The 19,082-nt window shown below is 46.2% G+C and overlaps 1 protein-coding gene across 1 annotated transcript in view; it reads right to left on the bottom strand.

Annotated features, from left to right (window-relative positions):
- The window catches only part of PRKCB (protein kinase C beta), a 327,110-nt gene that overhangs the window by 15,168 nt on the left and 292,860 nt on the right, over positions 1–19,082 (bottom strand). Inside the window, exons 15-17 of the mRNA XM_077760560.1 lie at positions 15,375–15,455; positions 15,011–15,118; positions 10,121–10,261 (exon numbers count right to left, since the gene is read on the bottom strand). Of these exons, the coding sequence (XP_077616686.1) occupies positions 10,121–10,261; positions 15,011–15,118; positions 15,375–15,455 (330 nt within the window). The remainder of the gene's footprint in view (positions 1–10,120; positions 10,262–15,010; positions 15,119–15,374; positions 15,456–19,082) is intronic.

The following is a 19,082-nucleotide window of genomic DNA, read 5'->3' on the forward strand; positions in this document are numbered from 1 at the left end:
GCCCCCCACCCCCCAGTGCTCGGAAAGACATTTTAACTCAGATTCACATACCAAGAAGTTGTTGTTCTTCACGCCCTCCTGTGGCAGTGGAGGGGCTTTTGTGGTTGTTTTTGAAACTGCATGTGTAAACAAACAAGAAACGAACATTTTTCTTTCCCTTCCTGGGTCACGCATGTCTTGATATCATGGCATCAGAGTCTTCATGGAGTCAATATTTCTGGACAATCAGTGAGCTCAGTGCCATATAAATGAGAAAGAAGGGGGGCTTAAAAAGAGTGGAGGAGAGGACTCTGAACTTACCCTACAGATGTACTCATGCACATAGGAAACTAGAAAGCTATTAAAAGAAGAAGGTAGCTCGAGGTGCAGGCAGAAAACAATCCACGAGACAGAAGGTAGTAAAGGGAGGCACCAAAATGGAACGTGCGTGCTGGCATCCTCGTGTGTGATGTGGGGTAGACGTGTGCTTGCACTCAGCCTCTCTAGGAGGCCTCCCCAGAAAGTGGCCGCTGTGAGTGGCCCTGGGAAGGAGAACTAAGGCGCCTAGCTGAGGGTCAAGGGTAAGCGGAGAGGACTTAGTCTCACCGTGTAGTTTCGATGCTGCTTGGCATATTTCACTTTTTCAGGGTTTTCTTTAAAGGAGAGAAGAAGACCAGAATATCGAATAATATAATGAAGTCAAGAATGAGAAGACAAGTCTCTGAGAGAAGACCGTTCTGAGGTCGTTGATGACTCCACGGGAGAAATGCCAAAACAGAGACGTGGAGGCAGAAGCCAAATGCACCAACCCGAGAAAAAGAATAGACTGTAATGAAATGCAATCTTGGAGGTAACAAGAATTAGCAGTTCCTTCAAAGGTTTGTGTGTGTGGGCAGACGGCAGTGGTCCTACTAGGGGGAAGGAGCAGTCCCAGGTTTGAGGGAAGGGATTTTTCCTTAATGTTTATTTATTTATTTTGAGAGGGTGAGGAAAGGACAGAGAGAAAGGGAGAAAGAGAGAGAGAATCTCAAGCAGACTCCGTATTGTCAGCACAGAGCCTGACGCGGAGCTCGAACTCACAAAATAAGACTTTAAATTCAACTGGCACTCACTTGGGCTTACTAGCTGTGTGGCCACGGGCAAGTTACTTAGCCTCTCTGAGCCTATTTCCTTACCTATAGAGGGAAGGTAGTAGCAGTATCTACTTCATAGGGTGATTGTGAGGGTGAATGAGATCCATAAAGTAGACAGAAGGCTCTGCTTTCTAGTAAAACTGAATAATTTCATAAGCACGCCTGACCCATTTTATTGTTACGGTTGTAAATAGTATTAATGAAGTCCTGCATCCATTAACTGGAGGGCCCATCTTCTTCTCCTGGCTCTGTCACGAGTCTCCGGGCCTCTGATTGCTCCTCTCTAGAATGATGGCATCTATACCCGGGTCCCAGGGCTCCTCCAGTTCTTGACTTGTTATCTTCAGTGGTTATTGCCGGACATATCCTAAGAGTTTTGTGCTCTCCCCCAGCATGTGACCTTCCCATCTACCAGTTCAGTTCACACTGCTGGCTTCTCTGCTGGGGGACAGCTCAAAGTCATGCACTTGGCAAGTGATTTAGGAATTTCACTTGGCCCAGGAGTCTGCCAATTCCAACTCCCCCAAAGGGAGCCTGGTTTGATCCATAGGTCTCCACGGGTGGGTGGAGGGATGGAGGGAGAGATAAACAGACAGACTCTGGGCCTCTGTGTCCTAAACAACTCTTGGCTATTTGTATGTCAGTGTCTGAAGGTAGACTAATGTTTTGATGAGGATCCGCGTACGCTTCCACACTCTGAATAACTGAAAGAACAAACAGAGCCGAGAGGGGAGATGTCTACTCCTTAATGAGCCCGTCTTGAGCGCCTCAGTTCAGATGCTGCCATGCCCTGCTCTTGGAGGGTATTCAACGTCTGCTGTCTTTGTCAGCCTTGAAATCAAAGCCTGAAGGAGCAGGCGAGATTTGCATCTTTGAAAACCCTGCCAGTGAAGTGTAAAAGGTGTGAATATGTTACTTGTTTGTTGCAATATTTTAAAATAAATTTTAAATCATTTGAATTGTTAAGAATATCTAGTCTCTTTCTATTATGTAACAGACCCTGATGGGTGGTAGTATCATGGCTCCTTCCCACCGGCGCGATTTCAAACCTTAAAAGGGGCTCCAAGTGCTCCTAATAATCTTTCCAAGGATACTGGGCAGTGCAGGGTCCGCGGTTCAAGCACCTGCTAGCTGCTGGACCTTGAGCAAACATCCTAACCTCTCCAGGCTGCGTGCCCTCATCTGTCATACGGTGACAATGACACCTACCTCATAGAGGATTAAATGAGGTAATGCCTGGAAGGCACTTAGAACGCTGCCTGGCACAGACAAGAACTCAATACTTTGTCCAGTATATTTGAATTGTACGGGTTTCAGAAGAATGACTTTAAATCCCAGCTTTCCAAAAGGTATTGTTCTCCTGAGCACTTGGTGCTTCCTAGGGGAGCCAGGATCTATTCTTAAATAAATCGTATTAAGTAGAAAGTTCACCCCTTTTCTTAAGCCTCGCAATTGGAGTTGTAATAGCAAACATACAAAGGTTACACTTTGTGGCTTCAATTCAGAAATGTCACCACATCAAACACACATTCAGACATGCACTCAGAGACACTTACTCATACGGTGTAAAGGGCAATTAGGTTCAGAGGAGAATGTCACATGAACAGAATTGCAGCTCATTAAAGCAGTACTTGAAGCTTTCGACCTTGGCTACATAAACAATGTTTCCAGATGACAGAACTGCCAAGAAACCAAGTCCTGCGAGCATGATTTAGTTTCCGAAGCAATTCGGCACCTAGACTCCTGGGAGATGCAGGCCATGATATGTGATCAGATAGCCATGCAGTGTTTGGGAAACGCCATATGACATGAAAGGCTGCCGTGATGTAGAATGGGGACCGGGGGCTCTGCGTTTACAGTCTGCAAGATCCCAAAGCTTTGCTGATGTGTAGATGCCTGAAAACTGTACGGGGCTTTATGTCAAGTGACAAGGGGGACGGGTAACACGAGCAGAAATGATTGGAATCTGTCTATTGTACAAGGATGGGTTGGAGTCAGTGAGGCCTGACATCCGGGCTAGAATGAATGGAAGGAGTGAGCAATGCCGATCATGTCTGGATGGTCCCGGACAGCTGCCCAGGACGAATGGCTGTAGGGAAAAGGTCTCTTCTTAGTGTCTATTCTTAGAGAGCTGCACTCCTCAAGCCTTGCCCAGAACGAATGGGCCATCAGAGGGAGCACACTTTAGACCTGAGAGCCCCAGTCACTAGCGGGCAAGTCGCTGTGCATACACCCTAATAGTTAAGACTCCGAGGACTATAACGAAGCAGGGCGTCCTTGTGACCTAGTTACTCTTCTCTCACCTCCTCAATTTGCTGCATCTCTGCTGACAGCTGGGGAATGGAGCCCAAGGCTTGTGCCTCTATCCAGTTTTCACACCAAGTTTTGCACTGGGCATTAGAGACACTGCCAGACTTCACTAAGGCAATTCCTAAAAGTATACGAATGCCATCAAAATCTCAATCAGGCATTTTGATTTCACCACGCCACATCAGCCTATCTTCTACGGGGCCATCGAAGCACCACATACTACCAATTCTGCGAGCAGACGTGCTCACCCCTGGCCTCAGTGTACCCTCTGCTGCAGCACGGCCACATTCTGAACTATTCACCCAGACCCGGGGGCTCTCCGGCTACCTCCCCCAGCACGCGCAACCTCCCACACTGCCACGGAATTTACACTGGCAGAAGGAGGAACAGCCATGCCCTGCTCTGTGCCCTGCATGCCAGCACCCTGAACTCCAGACACCTTCATGACAACCTACTTCATTCATTCGTCCGCTTTTCGTCAGGACCAGCAACTGGCTACCACCTTACACTCAAGGAGCGATTTCGCAGGCAGTGGGAAGGGATTCTCCTTCATCCATTCCTTCATGTCCCTGGCATAATTACTGTGCATCCACAAGGTGCCAGGAACCGGGAAAGGCTAGGTTTGCCAACAGAAACACAACCTGGAGGCTCTCAAGCAGCCGTGTCCCGCCCAAGTGCCCACTGGCTCCCACCTGGATGACTGCAACAGCCTCAAACCAGTCTCCTGATTTCACCTCTGCACCTACAATAGTCAGAGTGATTCTCTGGAAACCCAAAGTCGGATCATGCCATTTCTCTGCTCAGAGCCCTCCAAACGCTGCCCATCTCAGCCGGAGTAGAAGCCACAGATCCTACAGTGGCCTGAAGCATCTGCCCCTTCTGTGGCCTCACAGATATCATCTTCTTTTCCCCCTCTCCTTGCCCACTCGGATCAGCACTTGGATTCTGTGCTCTTCCTTGAAAATGCCAAGCAAGCTTTTGCCTCAGGGCCTTTGCACCTGTTACCACTGCCTGAACCATTTCCCTCTCCCTCCAAGATATATACATGGCTCACACAGTCCCCTCACCTTCCTCTCATCTTTGCTGAAATGTCAGCAAAGCTTTCCAACCACCTCTCTCTGATCCAGCTCTCCCCATCCCCACCCCTGCTTTGATTTCCTCCACAATGCTTATCAACTTCTAACATATTTGTTGATTTCTCTTTTTTCTTTTTGTTCAAGTTTATTTATTTTGAGAGAGAGACAGAGAGAGTAAGCAGGAGAGGGGCAGAGGCAGAGAGAGAGAGAGAGAGAGAGAATCCCCTGCTGACGGCATGGAGCCTGGGCCTCCAACACAGGGCTTGAGCCCACGAACCGTGAGATCATGACTTGAGCCAAAACCAAGAATGAGACGCTTAACTGACTGAATTACCCAGGCGCCTCTATTTGCCAAGTTCTGTTTATGGTTTGCCTATTCCTTCTAAAATATAAGTTCCAGGAGAGCAGGAAATTGTATTATTTTCACTTCTGTGTCTCCAGCACTGAGAATGGTACCTACCTTCCATAAACACCTGCGGAGAGGATGCCCTGGGGCTCTGGGGGACATCCCAGGAGGACAGAACCAGAACACGCTGCTTCTCAACCCACCGCTCCACCACGCGCTCAGCCACACACACCGCCTTCTAGCATACAAACTAGCACCGCCCACCAACACACACTGACCCACAACAAGCCTGCCGTGTGGCCCGAACCACATTCACCAGCACGCTCTGTACTAGAATCACACACCCCTGCAGCACAGCCTTCACCATCCTACACGGCGCAGCAGTTACAATAGGATCTGCCTCTCGGCCCGCTGGCTGGCGGCACCCGCTGGACCACGCTCTGGCGTCGGCTACGCCAAGGGCCTGGCACGTGTGAAAATATGCAGCATCTCGGGCCCTACCCCAGACCCGCTGAATCAGAACCCATACTGTAACCAGGTACCCAGGTGACTCATGTGTGCACAGCAGAGTTTAAGAAGCTCTGCTAAGTGACTCCAGGGCACCCGTAACACTGAACTGGGCGACCACGGGCTGCGGGAACCATGGCCCACGATCCAAAGGGCAAGGATTCACGTGCTGCATCACCGATCCTTCCCCATGCTCTCCCCACATGTGCACAACCACGCGATGCCATGACTGATACAACTCAGCACTCAGATCGAGCCCTTTAGAAACATACACAACAACCTATGCATTTGAGATGCCCTTCTACACATGAGAAAAACACCCCAGGTCCTAGTATATATCCCTAAAGAATCCCTTATGTTCCTTTCTGCACAGAGCACCGCAGCCTCATACCTTACAGCCGTTCATAGATTCCTTCATTTATTCAGTAAAAATTATTAAGTGCCTGCTCGGCTTTAAACCTTATGTTAAGTACCAGGAATCAACCTTGACAAAGACAGTCAGAACCCTTCAGTCCTAGTCAAGAAGACAGACATCACGCTGAACAAGCAATTACAATAAAATGTGATGAGTTTGTTGATAGGACACTAGCAGAGAATCAATAAGAGCCTCCCTGAGGGGGTGATGTTCTCCTGATCTGACGAGGGGGAAAGAGCCAGCCACCAACAAGGATTGGAGGATGGAGGTGGGCGTAGCGTGGGGAGGGGTGTGGACATCCCCGGATGTCCTGTGGACATGTGCCCGGATGGCTGTGCCCGGACAGAGCTGGGAAGGGAAGATAGGCATGATTCCAGGGGGCAGCAGAGAGCCATCAGGGAAGCTTTAAGCAAGAGTGACACAGTCAGAGGCACATTTAAAAAAAACCACTCAGGTATGTGAAAGAATGCATCAAAGCTAGTGTATCTCAGTAGTTATGGACAATACTCCACATACAGCTCCTTGCCATAACAGAAGACGGCAAAACCCGTTGATGAACCTCCAATAATAGCACCCTTCACTGATGTTTGAATATAATCCTCTGTTATTACCCCGTGGTGTTTTTTTTTCCCTCCCGCTGCACTCTGCTTAATAGCATGCATGAATCAGGAACACTGACAGATACATGCATGCCTTTTAATAACTCACAAGGCACATGGCACTTGCACACACTTACCACGGGCCTTGGGGAGGGTGTGTGGAAGGGGAAATGTGAAATCCTCGAGTGGGATGAGGACTGAAGGCCGGCACCCACCACTGAAAAGCATATGTGCAGGCTGAATTGGAAGAGGGGGTGGTGCATCCATTATTATTATTTCTAATTCAATCTCAGGGAGCAAGGGCAGTCAGTTCCTGCTTCCCCTTAGAGCCGGTGGCTGAACATCTTGAAATATACAGTGCAGGGCAATCACTATACTTCGAAAGCTGCTGATCAGCCCACAAGAGGTGATTCAAGCCACTTGCTGGTTGGAAACCATTATCAAATACAGAACAGGCTGAGGGTCCCATTGACTTCTTATTAATTATTGTAGTCTTTTTATAACATCAGTGGTCAGAACAGCTACTTTTTCCTAAGTATCTTTATGAGCCAGGCACTGGCTAGATATTTTTATATTCATTATTGCTCAGCAGGAAGTTTCAAAATATTTACCCAGTCCGAATGGACTCCATTGTAAAGAACCAGTACTAACAGGAGCCAGTTAAATGTCAACCAGACTTTGAGTCATCACTACTCCCCTCAATTTTAAACTGAGTTCTTGGGCCACATACGACTTGTGGATGTGTTTACTTCGGCCTGAACTGGATTTAATTTTTAAAAATTTGTGGCTGATATATCAAAAACTAGTGAGCTCTCATCTAAAAATCTCGATGTAGATAAAGCATGCAGAGTCTATTTCCCCGCAGGGCAAACCTGGCTCTTAGAAGCCCAGAAAAAGGTAGTTGTTATTATGGATAATTAAAAAAGAAGATTATGATCATTAGTAATGGTCAACAGGACCCTGTGACTGTGCGGCTGGAGGTGAATGCCCTTGGGGCTTTGTAGCCAACTCGCCAGTCCTGCAGTCTGTCTGTGTCTCCAGCTACTCCCTCTCTCCTATTTATGTTACCTGCCTGGCCTTGGAGGCACCAGAGCCAGTGACCTATTCCAGGAAGGCACAACCCCTCACCCAGACTAGGTGAGAACCAATGTCTTCCCCTTAAAGAAATTTTCCTCCTTGCTATGTTTCCCCAGCCTCTGAGCTTTTAACACTGAACTCCACAGCACAAAACCTCAGCCTTGGGGCACATCAGATTCACCTGGGGGGCCCCACCCCCAGGGTTTCTCATTCATGGTTTCTGGGGAGGGGCCCGAGCACTTCATTCCTCAGATTCCTGGAAGATTCTGCTGCTCTGGAGACCACACTTTGAAAACCACTGCTCTACAACTAAAGAATGAACTCTACCCAGAATGGCACCGGTGCAATGCTGGTTGAGATAAGGACATTTGCATCTTTCCACCAACCAAGTGGGGGGAAGGGTCCACATTTTGAGACATCACAATTAGCCCACAAAACCCCTATAAGTTTTGGGTCCCATCTCTGAGTTCCCAGTTTCCTGAACAGAGAACCTGTTCTTCTCTCCCAGACTGCCATTTTGGTCTTTTACCAAATGGTTCATTAGAAGTGACAGTCCTGCCTAGGACATGCAGTGTCCCTCTGTGACGCCCAGGGCACCCATGGACATCATCTTTAGGAACAGCATCAGCTGGACTCGACACCGTTCTACCCCTCAAAGACCCTGCACCCCAGACATCAATCAATGTGTGACGTGGCTGACAACAATCATTATCAAGTCTCCAAGAGTGAGGACTGTGTGCCCGGCATGCACTGAGCACTTTATGTGTCATAACGACTCTCTGATGCAGAGACCATTCACATCGCTGAATCACAGGTGATGAAACGGGGGCAAGCTTGTCCAAGGTCACCAGCTCTAGAATAACCAAGAGATGTTTGTTGGACCCACTGTAGTCACTTAAGGGTCAGACACTATTAGAGATATTGTGCTCAATCCTGTGCCTGTATTTGAAGACGTATGTTGGTGACCTGGAAGACAAATGGCACATGCAGGTGATGTCATTTGGGACATGCTTGCAGGTGGAAGGTGTGCATGTATGTGTGTTTGGGGGGGGGCAGGGGGTTCAACCTGGAAATCACAGGACTCGGGAGTATAAGACCAGCATCTGCAAATGTCTGAAGGATGCTCTGCAGAGAAAGAGGCTGTGGAGGACAGAATAGGCCAGAGGGATCGCAGCTCGGGGGAAGCTGATTAGACACCAACATGTAAGTTTGCCACAATTAAAAAGGCCGCAAGGTGGAACTGGCTGTCTCTAAATAACCTGGCTTCCTAACTCCAGGGAGTATCAAGAGAGACACAGGACGCATCAAGGATGCTGTAAAGCAGGGATGTTAATGGTGTGAGATGGCCCGGAAGGTGCAACACCGGGGAAATGTGAGAATCACCTGGGAGGCTTTGTTTGTTTGTTTGTTTAATTTTTTAATATGTTTTTATTTATTTTTGAGAGGAAGAGAGAGTACAAATAGGTGAGAGGCAGAGAGAGAGAGGGAGGCACAGAATCTGAAGCAGGCTCCAGACTCCAGGCTCCGATCTGTCAGCACAGAGGCCAATGCGGGGCTCGAACTCACAAACTGCGAGATCATGACCTGAGCCAAAGTCAGGGACTGAGCCACCCAGGCACACTACTGGGGAGGCTTTCCCTGTTCCCTCGCACATCGGCCGAGTGACCCTGGACAGAGCATGTAACCTCTCCGAGCCTCCATTTTTCTCTTCCAGGACACTGAGTAAAGCACCTATGCAACAGGCTGTGGCGAGGATTTCATCAGATGCCACATGTGGAAGTGCATAATATGGTGCCCGGCGCCTAATAAGTGGCCAAGAAATGAATAATAATATCATAATAACTACCGTTATCGTCATTGATCTTACAATTTCAGGTTTCAATGACAGTGTTTATGTGCACGTTTCAGCCTCAGTAGGCAGTTTCAGAGCTCATAGTAAAGTCACCGGGTCTCCGCTCTTCTTTGTCTAACAAAGAAGTATCCTGTCTGGGGAACTGCAGTCCGGATTAACTCAGGGTGAACTCCTCCTCCCCGTGTCTGACAATACGTCCGGCCGAGTCTCCGGGGATGGAAAATTCTCCGGTGGGCGCAGACTGTGGAAATGGGAGGCCTGTATTCTTATACTATAGCCATTGCCTCACAGCTGTGTCTACACTCAGAGTCTCCAAGAGGCCTATGAGCAGGACGGCGTTTACTTTTATTCGATTTCGCCTCGGGTGGGAGGCGGTTGGTGGTGTTGTCTTATTTACCGCCTCGGACTGTGTGTTTCAGAATTAAACTTAAATACCGTAACATGACCTTTCCAATGTCGTTTGAAGAGAAAATGATACAGTCGAACCAAGGAAAGAACCAGGGACTCTTTGTCACGGTCCAAAACCAGACCGTGCTCACCGAAAAGCCATCTCCAAAAAGTTGCCAGTGAAGACAGTCATAATAACTGAAACTACAAAGCACCAGCTCGTATCCAGCCTCTCCCACATCTGCAGAGGCCGGGCTGTGCGAACGGAGATCTCCATGTTTTTACCCAGTGACTGTGTGCATTGACGGGAGCACTTACAGACAGATTTGAGAGGGGCATCGATGTCCACCCCTCAGAACACCGAGGGCACACACAATCGGGAGACGAGAGAGTGTGTTATGGGTGTGAATCCAAGAGTCAGAGGGAACAGTTTACTTACGGCTTTTGGCTTATACGGGGGCTGAATCTCTTTGCGTTCAAGTTTCTCCCAATCAATATACCGGAAAAATGCATGCTCTTTGATATCACGTTCACCTTCAGGTCCACAACCCAGACGTTTGCCTGGGTGTTTGGTCATCAGCTTCAAGAGAAGAGAAAGGTTGAATTTAATGAACTTCGGAGAAGGACACGTGAGCTGCTCAGAAATGAGGAGTCCAATGAATTAGGGAAGAAAGGACAATGAGAGACTCAATTTTTATCTTCTCTTTTTCATTCCAACAATACTTTCCTAGAGAGGTCTTTATAATCAGAGGACCCAGTAACAGTGCCTGCCACTCCTCGTCCCAAAGCAAGATTGCTTATGGTTAATCAAAATTAAGCCTCAATGTGGCCCTGAACTTCAAGTTAGAAATGTCACACGATGCATTCTGATTTAAGAATGAGTTTTATGCAATTACTGGTGCATTTAATGAGGACAGTTTCAATATCTTCAAATGTCCCGCCTCCCACCTCGAGAAAGCTGGAGTGTGACCAAGGCAAAGGCCACATTCATTCTGATAATATTTGCATTTCTCAGTAAAGCACTTGTGAAAATGACAAAACAGAAGAAAAAATATTAGTCAAATGGACCCAAGTTTCAGTAATTACTTTCTGAAAGCTCATTAAATAGTCAAAAGCTAACCCAGCTCATTTTGCTTGTATCACACATTACACTAAACTCCACTGAGGTTTCTTTGGTGTTCCATTTAAATTACTTAATTATCAGAACCCTCCATCTTTGGGTCTCTGAGCCAGTGCTAAATAACAAGATGAATAGATGCTCCAAGATGAAACTAGACAGGCTTCCTCTTGTAAATGAATCCAAAGCAGCATGAAAATATGTCTGATCTCAATACTTGAGCAAAGGCACAGAGAGCAAAGATGGAGGAAACCCAACAAGAAGACCTCAAAGAGGAAAAACAAGCAATGGAACATACAAGACCAAGAAGCCTCCCAGAGTTGACCTGACACCATGATGTCAGAGTCCTTAGACTGTAGCAAAGAGATGAACCCAGCAATGTATAGCCTACCCTGCTGGACATTCAGCCTAGTCTGATTCCTGCTTCCAGATAACTTGTCATCAGAAACTATCCCCCTAAACACACACACACACACACACACACACACACACACACACACGAGCACGTATTCTCCATATGTGCTATTTCTCAGGGGGAAAATAAGTGGGAACTTCTAGTCTAGGCTGCTACCTGATTTGCATGTACCTGATTCCCACAATAACCCAGTGAGATGGGTTTATTATTTTTCCCATTTAAATGACCAGGCAATTGACATTCAAAGAGGTTAAGCAACTAGCAAGGACTTGGGGAGGTAAGAAGTGGCAGCACTGAGCTTGGATCTCACCTCTGCCTTCTCCAGAACTTGGGCCTTTATGTTATTTTTAAAAGTTTATTTATTTATTTTGAGGTGACAGGTGGGAAGGAGCAGAGAGAGAGAGAATCCCAAGCAGGCTCTGTGCTGTCAGAGCAGAGCCCGATATGGGGCTCAATCCCACGAACCATGAGATCATGACCAACTCAACCAACTGAACTACCCAGGCATCCCCAGAACTTGGGCTTTTAATAACAAAGCTCTTCGTATGTGGGCTCCCCAGGGATATTTGTGGTGTGGCTTGGCCAGGAAGGGCTTATTGAGGGCAAGCACATTGGGTCAAGCCCTAACAGCTCTGTAGGGTTAGGATAGGAGGAAAGGAAGGGCTATGAGGTTTAGGTTAGTACTACCAGTAATACTACCAATGATGGCCTCTGTGTACTGAGTACTTCCTGTGCACCCAGGATCCATGCTAAAGGCTTCCCAGCCATTACTCTTTCACCTTTATTTACACTTTACAACTATTATCATCCTTTTCCAGATAAGAAACCAGTCTAGAGAAGTAGTCATTTGCCCAGAGGCACACAGCTAAGTAGCAGAGCCATGCTTCCAGCAGATCCGCCCCATTCAGAGCTCTAGCTGCTCTGTCATGCATTCTGCTTGCTTTTGTGAGAACATGTGGCCAAAGGGGGCCTCTGTCTGCTTTAAGTTTGTTCAAAGTAGGAGTGCATTCTGAACAAAGTTACACTAATTTTTTTTTCCTGGCAGAAAATAGGTCCTTTAATGGGAAGGATATATAAAGAAAGGACTTCAATGGGAATGGAACGTTTTTCAAAAGCCTAGCTCAATTTCCGTGTAAGGACAAGGATGGCCAAGCAAAGAAAAGCCACTGCAGAATCATCCAGCACTAATGTGAGTCTCTGCCCAGTTACTGCACTCAGAGCCGATATGCCTGAAGCCAGGCAGACAGCTGGGTTTAATCACTGTTCCCATCTCTGGTCACCTCCCAGATGCATCCCCTGGGGCCTGTGGTTCCGGAGGAAGTGTTTGCTGTTCGCTTGAGCGTCATCTCTTCTTTGGAGCCTCAACCTTGAAGAAAGAGCCCACACTGGACTCAGCCCACTCGATTCAGAAAGGTCCTTGAACCCAATAGTAAAAAGAAGTCACCCCAGTTAATCCTGAAGGTTATGGGTCCTAAATTAATAGAAATCTGCTCCACCAGGGAAACCGCTAATTGGAGCTGAAGCTGAATGCAGCTGACCTGGAAAATCCTCTCTCCTCCATGACCCACTTAGAACCCCCAGCTGTCCCAGCAGGGAAGAGACGTGAAGGGGAATGTCTTGAGCATGTATTAAGCACCTACTATGCGCTGATACCACACAAGGAGCTTTCTCTTATGTTACCTGACTTAACGCTCTCAGACAACTCAATGATCAATGGGGGTTATTATTCCATTTTTAGAGATAAAGAAACAGAAGCTCACAGGTACAGAGTAGGAGCACACACCTAGGAAGTGGAAGGGTTGAGATTTGCAAAGGGTCTTGAGCTCCCAAATCCCCCACTTGAAACAATTCCTATGGCCGTGTCTGCATACTTAGATGCCAAGAAGGGCCTGGCATATGATGTAGTAGTGCCGGCATTAGTAACAGTAATAATAATAATAATGGCCCATGGATTTTGGATCAGAACGCCAGGCTCTGTTTAAGTGATCCACTTGTATGAACTCATTTAGTCATCAAAGAATCCTGTATGGAGTACTATTATTATCCTCAATCCACAGATAAGGTTGAGGAACTTCCCTACAGCCACAGGGCAGCTGATGCCAAGACCAGGATTTGAACCCAGATGAAACTGGGCCAGATGGGGATTTCTGCAAATTGGAAAAGGCACGCCCTATCTAAAGGGGACATGGGCTGCCCATCCAGCTGGCTGGTGCTTTATAGGAAGGACGGACCAGCATGGCGGGATCAGATTTCTTAAGAGAAACTGGAAAGTTAATGTTTACAGGAAATCCCTTGCCCTTTAAATGGTGGCAATTACTACACAAACTAAAACTCAGTAGATGACCTCCACCCACTCTTCCTCCTCCACAACAAAATGTCTGTAGGGGGTCCGCCCTGGCCTTACACTGTGTCGTCTTCTTCTTTACAAGCCTCACTTAAGTTCCTAATGAACCTCTGGGTCTCTATTATCTGTTCATTTTCCCTCCCCTTGCCTCATGCTCTCAAAGAAAATATTTTCATGCAATTCACTTCAAGATGTTGGGGATTCAGACGAATTTGCACGTGGTTTCCCCAGGGGTATTTGCAGCGTAACCTATGCAGCTAAGATACAAGGCTCAGGTGATTGACCAAGAGTAAGAATCTAGGTGGTGTGACAAGGTGCTCTACCTGGAGAGGTTAGCCCAGCTAATACAAAGTGCCTGCGTTTTCCAGCTTTTCTGCGTCCACACAGCCCACCAGGCATTGACTGGGGCCAAGAAGAGTGGGGCTGGATTGGGCAGTGGGAAACCAGCAAATGCCCCCAGGATCTAAGACCGCCAGTCCTGGCTTATTCAGACACACAGGTGGGAACCCACTGGGAAGGCATGGCCATGCCCTAGCCTTGAAAATGGACCTGTCCTCTCAACTGGTGGGAGAGTGAATACTTCATAAAGGCAGGATCCATGGGCCATATTCTCTGCGGCTTTCATAGTGTTTTCACACTTCCATCAGAGCTGAAATGTTCCCACATTTGGGTAATGGGTTGAAAAGCAGTGGTTTTCAAGCCACAAGGGGATTTTTGCAGACTTTTACAGATGTTCAGACAGTCTCTGGGGTGAGATTGAGGTTATGTACAATCTGGAGAAGCACTTCAGGTCATCCTGATGGCACCAAAGGTGAGGACCAAGGATCTCCAGGGACTCACCCAGGTCACTGGGAGCACAGTTGGCCTAATGCCAGATATATAACAAAGCAATCTTCACCAGCACACATGTGCCCGCCCTCTTCACAGGTGCAGTCTGCATACATATAAAACGCGAATGCTTTTCGGCCCTTTGTGGGTTGGGTGAGGGAAGACAGGGGTTTTGAAGACACAACATTTGGGTCAGCGTATCCAGAGAATCCCTTAAACTAAATATTACATGATACATTGTTAAGACAAAAGTTCCACGCTGTTGGTATTAACCACACACGCACACGCACACGCACACACAGAGCAGGGCAAGGCTGACAGATCCGTGCCGCAGACCTCTTGCACACCTTCCCATGGGTCCCAGCTCTTTGGCAGAGTCTCTGTGCTTCCTATCTCATTCACTCAGTATGCATTCCCCCGTGCGGGCTACAGCCTGGAGCCCGGCCAGCAGCAAGACAGTGTTGCAGGCAGACCTCTCTGGTACATTTGTGCAGGCTGGAAAAAAACCTCCCTTTGCTCCGGGAGGTCCATGCCAGGCTCACAGACCAGCAAGCAGAGTTCGGTCTCCATTCCCCCTGTCTCCCTGGGTGAGGCGTCCTTCTGCAGGGTCCTGGGGCTCACTCACCCCTTTGCAGATGGCTACAGCTTCCTTGGACATGGACTTTGGGTAAGCCACGTTGTGTTCCATGATGGACTGGAAGAGCTCGTCCTCATCCTCCCCTTCAAAGGGTGCCTGTGGAGCAGAGGATAGTGTGGGAAGAGAGGGGTCCTGCCTGACCCTCCTCCACTGCCCCAAACCATTGGGCCCTTTTCCCTGGGGTCCACAGTGAGGCCACACTCAGGGGCTTCAAGGGCCAGGGTAACCAGCCAAGGAAGTCCTAGGGGTCCCAATCTATGAGCTGGTATCAATCGGACATCTTTGTATAGAGAAACCATGCAGATGGGGTTGGGGAAGGACTTTTCTTACCAGTCATTTAAAATTCAATTACCTGCCCAGCCAACATTTCATATAGCAGGACTCCAAATGCCCACCAATCCACAGACTTCCCATAGGGCTGATAAGCAATAATCTGGAAAACAGAAGGCATTCCATCAGCGAGGCAGGCAGCTTCTTGTCATGACTGGAGACTGAATACTCACTTCTTTAATGTAAGAGTGGAGCATCTTGGGGCTGGGAGGGGGAGGCAGAGCTCTTCCTTTGCCTGTCATCTGCCTACTGTGAAGGATTAAACTGGCTGTTACAGTCCCAGATATGAGCCACTGTCTAAAAGTGACTAAGGAGCCTAGTGCCCACTCAAGCTATTTCTTTACCTTAGGAAGATGGATAGATGTCATTTACAAAGGTACCTGCAGGTTGGGAAAACATCTATGGGTGTCACATTGCCTTTTCAAAGATAGTACAGTGTGTTAATTTTATTTATTTTTTTTGAGAGAGAGAGAGAGTAAAAGAGAGGAGGGGAGGGGCAGAGAGAGAGAGGGAGAGTAAGAATCCCAAGCAGGCTCTGAGCTGTCAGTGCAAAGCCTGATGCTGGGATCGGTCTTACCAACCGTGAGACCATGAAAGAAGCCAAAATCAAGAGTCAGATGCTAACTGACTGAGCCACCCAGGCGCACCCCAACCCAGTGTGTTATTTTTTCATTTTAATACAGTGAGTGGCATTTTTAAGAAGGAAAATTGTGTTTGTTTCTCATTACAAAAGTAATAACATTTACACAACAATGAAAATACACTTAACACTATTGAACTGTGTTCGTAGAAAAGATCTAGACAGAAATAGACCAAAGTGCTATCATAATTTTTCTCTTGATAAATGACTATGGGTGATTCTAATTATATTCTCTTAGCTTAACTACTACTACTACTGGGTACTGTGCATTACTACTACTGAACCGAACCTTAGAAATGGTTAAGATGGTGAATTTTATATTTTTTACCACAATTAAAAAATTTTAAGTTAAAAAGTTGTAATAGCATTCTTATTATTGTACTATTTATTTTAAAACATAGATAAGCCTGAGTGGCTTAGTCGGTTAAGCGTCCGACTTTCGCTTAGGTCATGATCTCGTGGTTCATGGGTTCGAGCCCCGCGTCGGGCTCTGTGCTGACTGCCAGCTCAGAGCCTGGAGCCTATTTCAGAGTCTGTGTCTCCCTCTCTCTCTGACCCTCCCCTGCTCACGCTGTCTCTCTCTCTCTCCTAGAAATAAATAAAAATATTGAAAAAAAAAGACATAGATAAGCAAATAAATAAAAAACAAAAATATAGACAAGTTAAGAGAATACAATTAGTATCATCCATAAGCATTTTTCAAGAGAAAAATTATGGTAACCCTTTGGTCTATTTCATCCTAGATTCTTTTCCATGAATACATAGTAAGCTCAGTGTGTATATATGTGTTTTACCTATGCACACACACTTTAATATGTGGAATTTTAATGAAGTATTTTATTCAGTTAAAATTTCCATGCAGTAGTAGTTGCATGTCGATGTAATCAGTTTTTATCTCCGCACAGCATTCCCCTGGATGGCTATACCAAAATTTATGTTGCTTGTTCCCAAGATCAGATTTCTTCTGATGCTATAATATAGATCCTTGTAATTGGATATTTGGACATTTGTCCAATTATTTCCTTAAGATAAATTCGTAGAAATAGAATTGGTGGATCAAATGGGATGTACGGTTTTTAAAAATTATTTTACTTTATTTATTTTATCTTCATCTTAATCCCCTTCCCCTATTTCCCCCGTAGCCTCCCATCCACCTCATGTCTGGTAACCATCAGTGAGTTCTCTACAGTTAAGAGTCTGTTTGTTGGTTTGTCTGTTTCTTTCTTTCTCTCCTTTCCCTTTATTCATTTGTTTTAGTTCTTAAATTCCACATATGAGTGAGATTGTGTGGTATTTGTCTTTTCTCTGACTGACTTATTTCACTTAGCATTATATCCTCTGGATCCATCCATCCATGTCGTTGCAAATGGCAAGATGTCACTTTTTTATATTCATATATTCATTATATCCACATATTCATATATATTCATTCCACACCTTCTTTATCCATTCATCTATCGATGGACACTTGGGCTGCATCCTTAGTTTGCCTATTGTAAATAATGCTGCAATAAACACAGAGGCGCATGTGTCCCTTTGAATTAGTGTTTTTGTGTTTTTTTGAGTAAATTCCCAGTAGTGAAATTACTATATCATACAATAGTTCTATTTTTAATTTTTTGTAAAACCTCCAAAGTGTTTTAGTGGCTGCACCAATTTGCATTCCCACCAACAGCGCAAGAGGATTCCCCTTTCTCCACATCCTCGCCAGCACTTGTTTCTTGTGTTTTCGCTTTTAGCCATTCTGACAGGTGAGAGTGATCTCTCATTGTTTTGGTTTGCATTTCCCTGATGATAAGTGATGCTGAGCATCTTTTCATGTGTCTGTTGGCCATCTGGATGTCTTCTTTGGAGAAATGCCTGTTCATGCCTTCTGCAATGATATATATATTGTTTTAAGGTTTTTGATACTTAGTACCAAATTGCTAGAGCATGGCAAAGTCTAGAATATCTCTGTGACCATCTGTCTTTCAATATACAGGGGTATAAAACTAACTATATCAAAGGGTTGAAAAGGTGATACAGTAAAGGTTCAGGGTCAGTTCTGACATTGGCTTCAGACTGCTACTTCTGAGCTGTGTGGCCCTGGGGAAGGTTACTTAACTTCCTGATGTCTCAGTTTCCTCACTTTCAAAAGGAATTTTATAATATCTAGATCACAGGGTTTTGCGAGGAAGAGAGATACATGCGTCTCACACATTATATCCTTCAAATGTTAGCTGTAAGTAGAAGGTTTTCTCAGTCAGTGATTGTTTTACCCAATGAATGTGTCTGAGCGAACTTGGCTCTAAAACGAATGTCCGCTTTATTGAACTCCATCTTCTACCTAAAATCTTCTACCCTAAAATCAGAAACGCTCTCTGAGGAGAATTAGCAGCAAGAGACCGAAGGGAAGGCTTTCTGTGAGAACACTTACTGAAAGTGTTTTCACACTTTTAAAGTACTTCATGTCTTATTTGATCCTCATGACAACCTAACAAGTTAATCCTTTCACAAAGGAAAATAGAGCCTGGGAGGTGAAAGAAGTTGCCAGAAGATGATGTGGTTATTAGTTAATGGCAAAGCTGGGGCAAAAGCCTTTCCCCCAGCTTATTCCTCCCATCAGTGGACTGGAGGAGGGATGGACTTCCCCAGGAACGCAGCTCCAGGCATCTCGTGTATCAGAACCACCCGGGAAATCTGGAAAAATCACAGATATGTGGGTCCTTCCTGTAGCGATTCTGATTCAGTTGAGGGTAACACCTGGGCAGGCTACATTTGAAGGGCTCCCCAGGGACCCTGAAGTGCAATGAGTTTCGAGCCAGAGATGACTGAACTCATGGTAGGTCAAGGACTTGTCTGATGCCCTTACTATTTAACAAAATGATGATGTAAGGAGATACGGCTCATTGGGAAAACACCCCTGGGCTCTAACACAGGTGTCCCCTGCTTTCTGAAAATTTGTGTTATCTCACTTTGCTTTTACGGAAGACCTACAATACTATCTGCTTTCGTTAACCAAAAGAAATCTGACCAGGACTTTTGCTTTTATGATAAAGGCAAAAAGCAAAACTAGAGTTCAGCGTTTGGTTTGCAGTGAGCCATTACACA

Source organism: Crocuta crocuta, unplaced genomic scaffold (assembly GCF_008692635.1).
Source record: "Crocuta crocuta isolate KB4526 unplaced genomic scaffold, BGI_CrCroc_1.0 scaffold73, whole genome shotgun sequence".
Taxonomy (NCBI): Eukaryota; Metazoa; Chordata; class Mammalia; order Carnivora; family Hyaenidae; genus Crocuta; species Crocuta crocuta.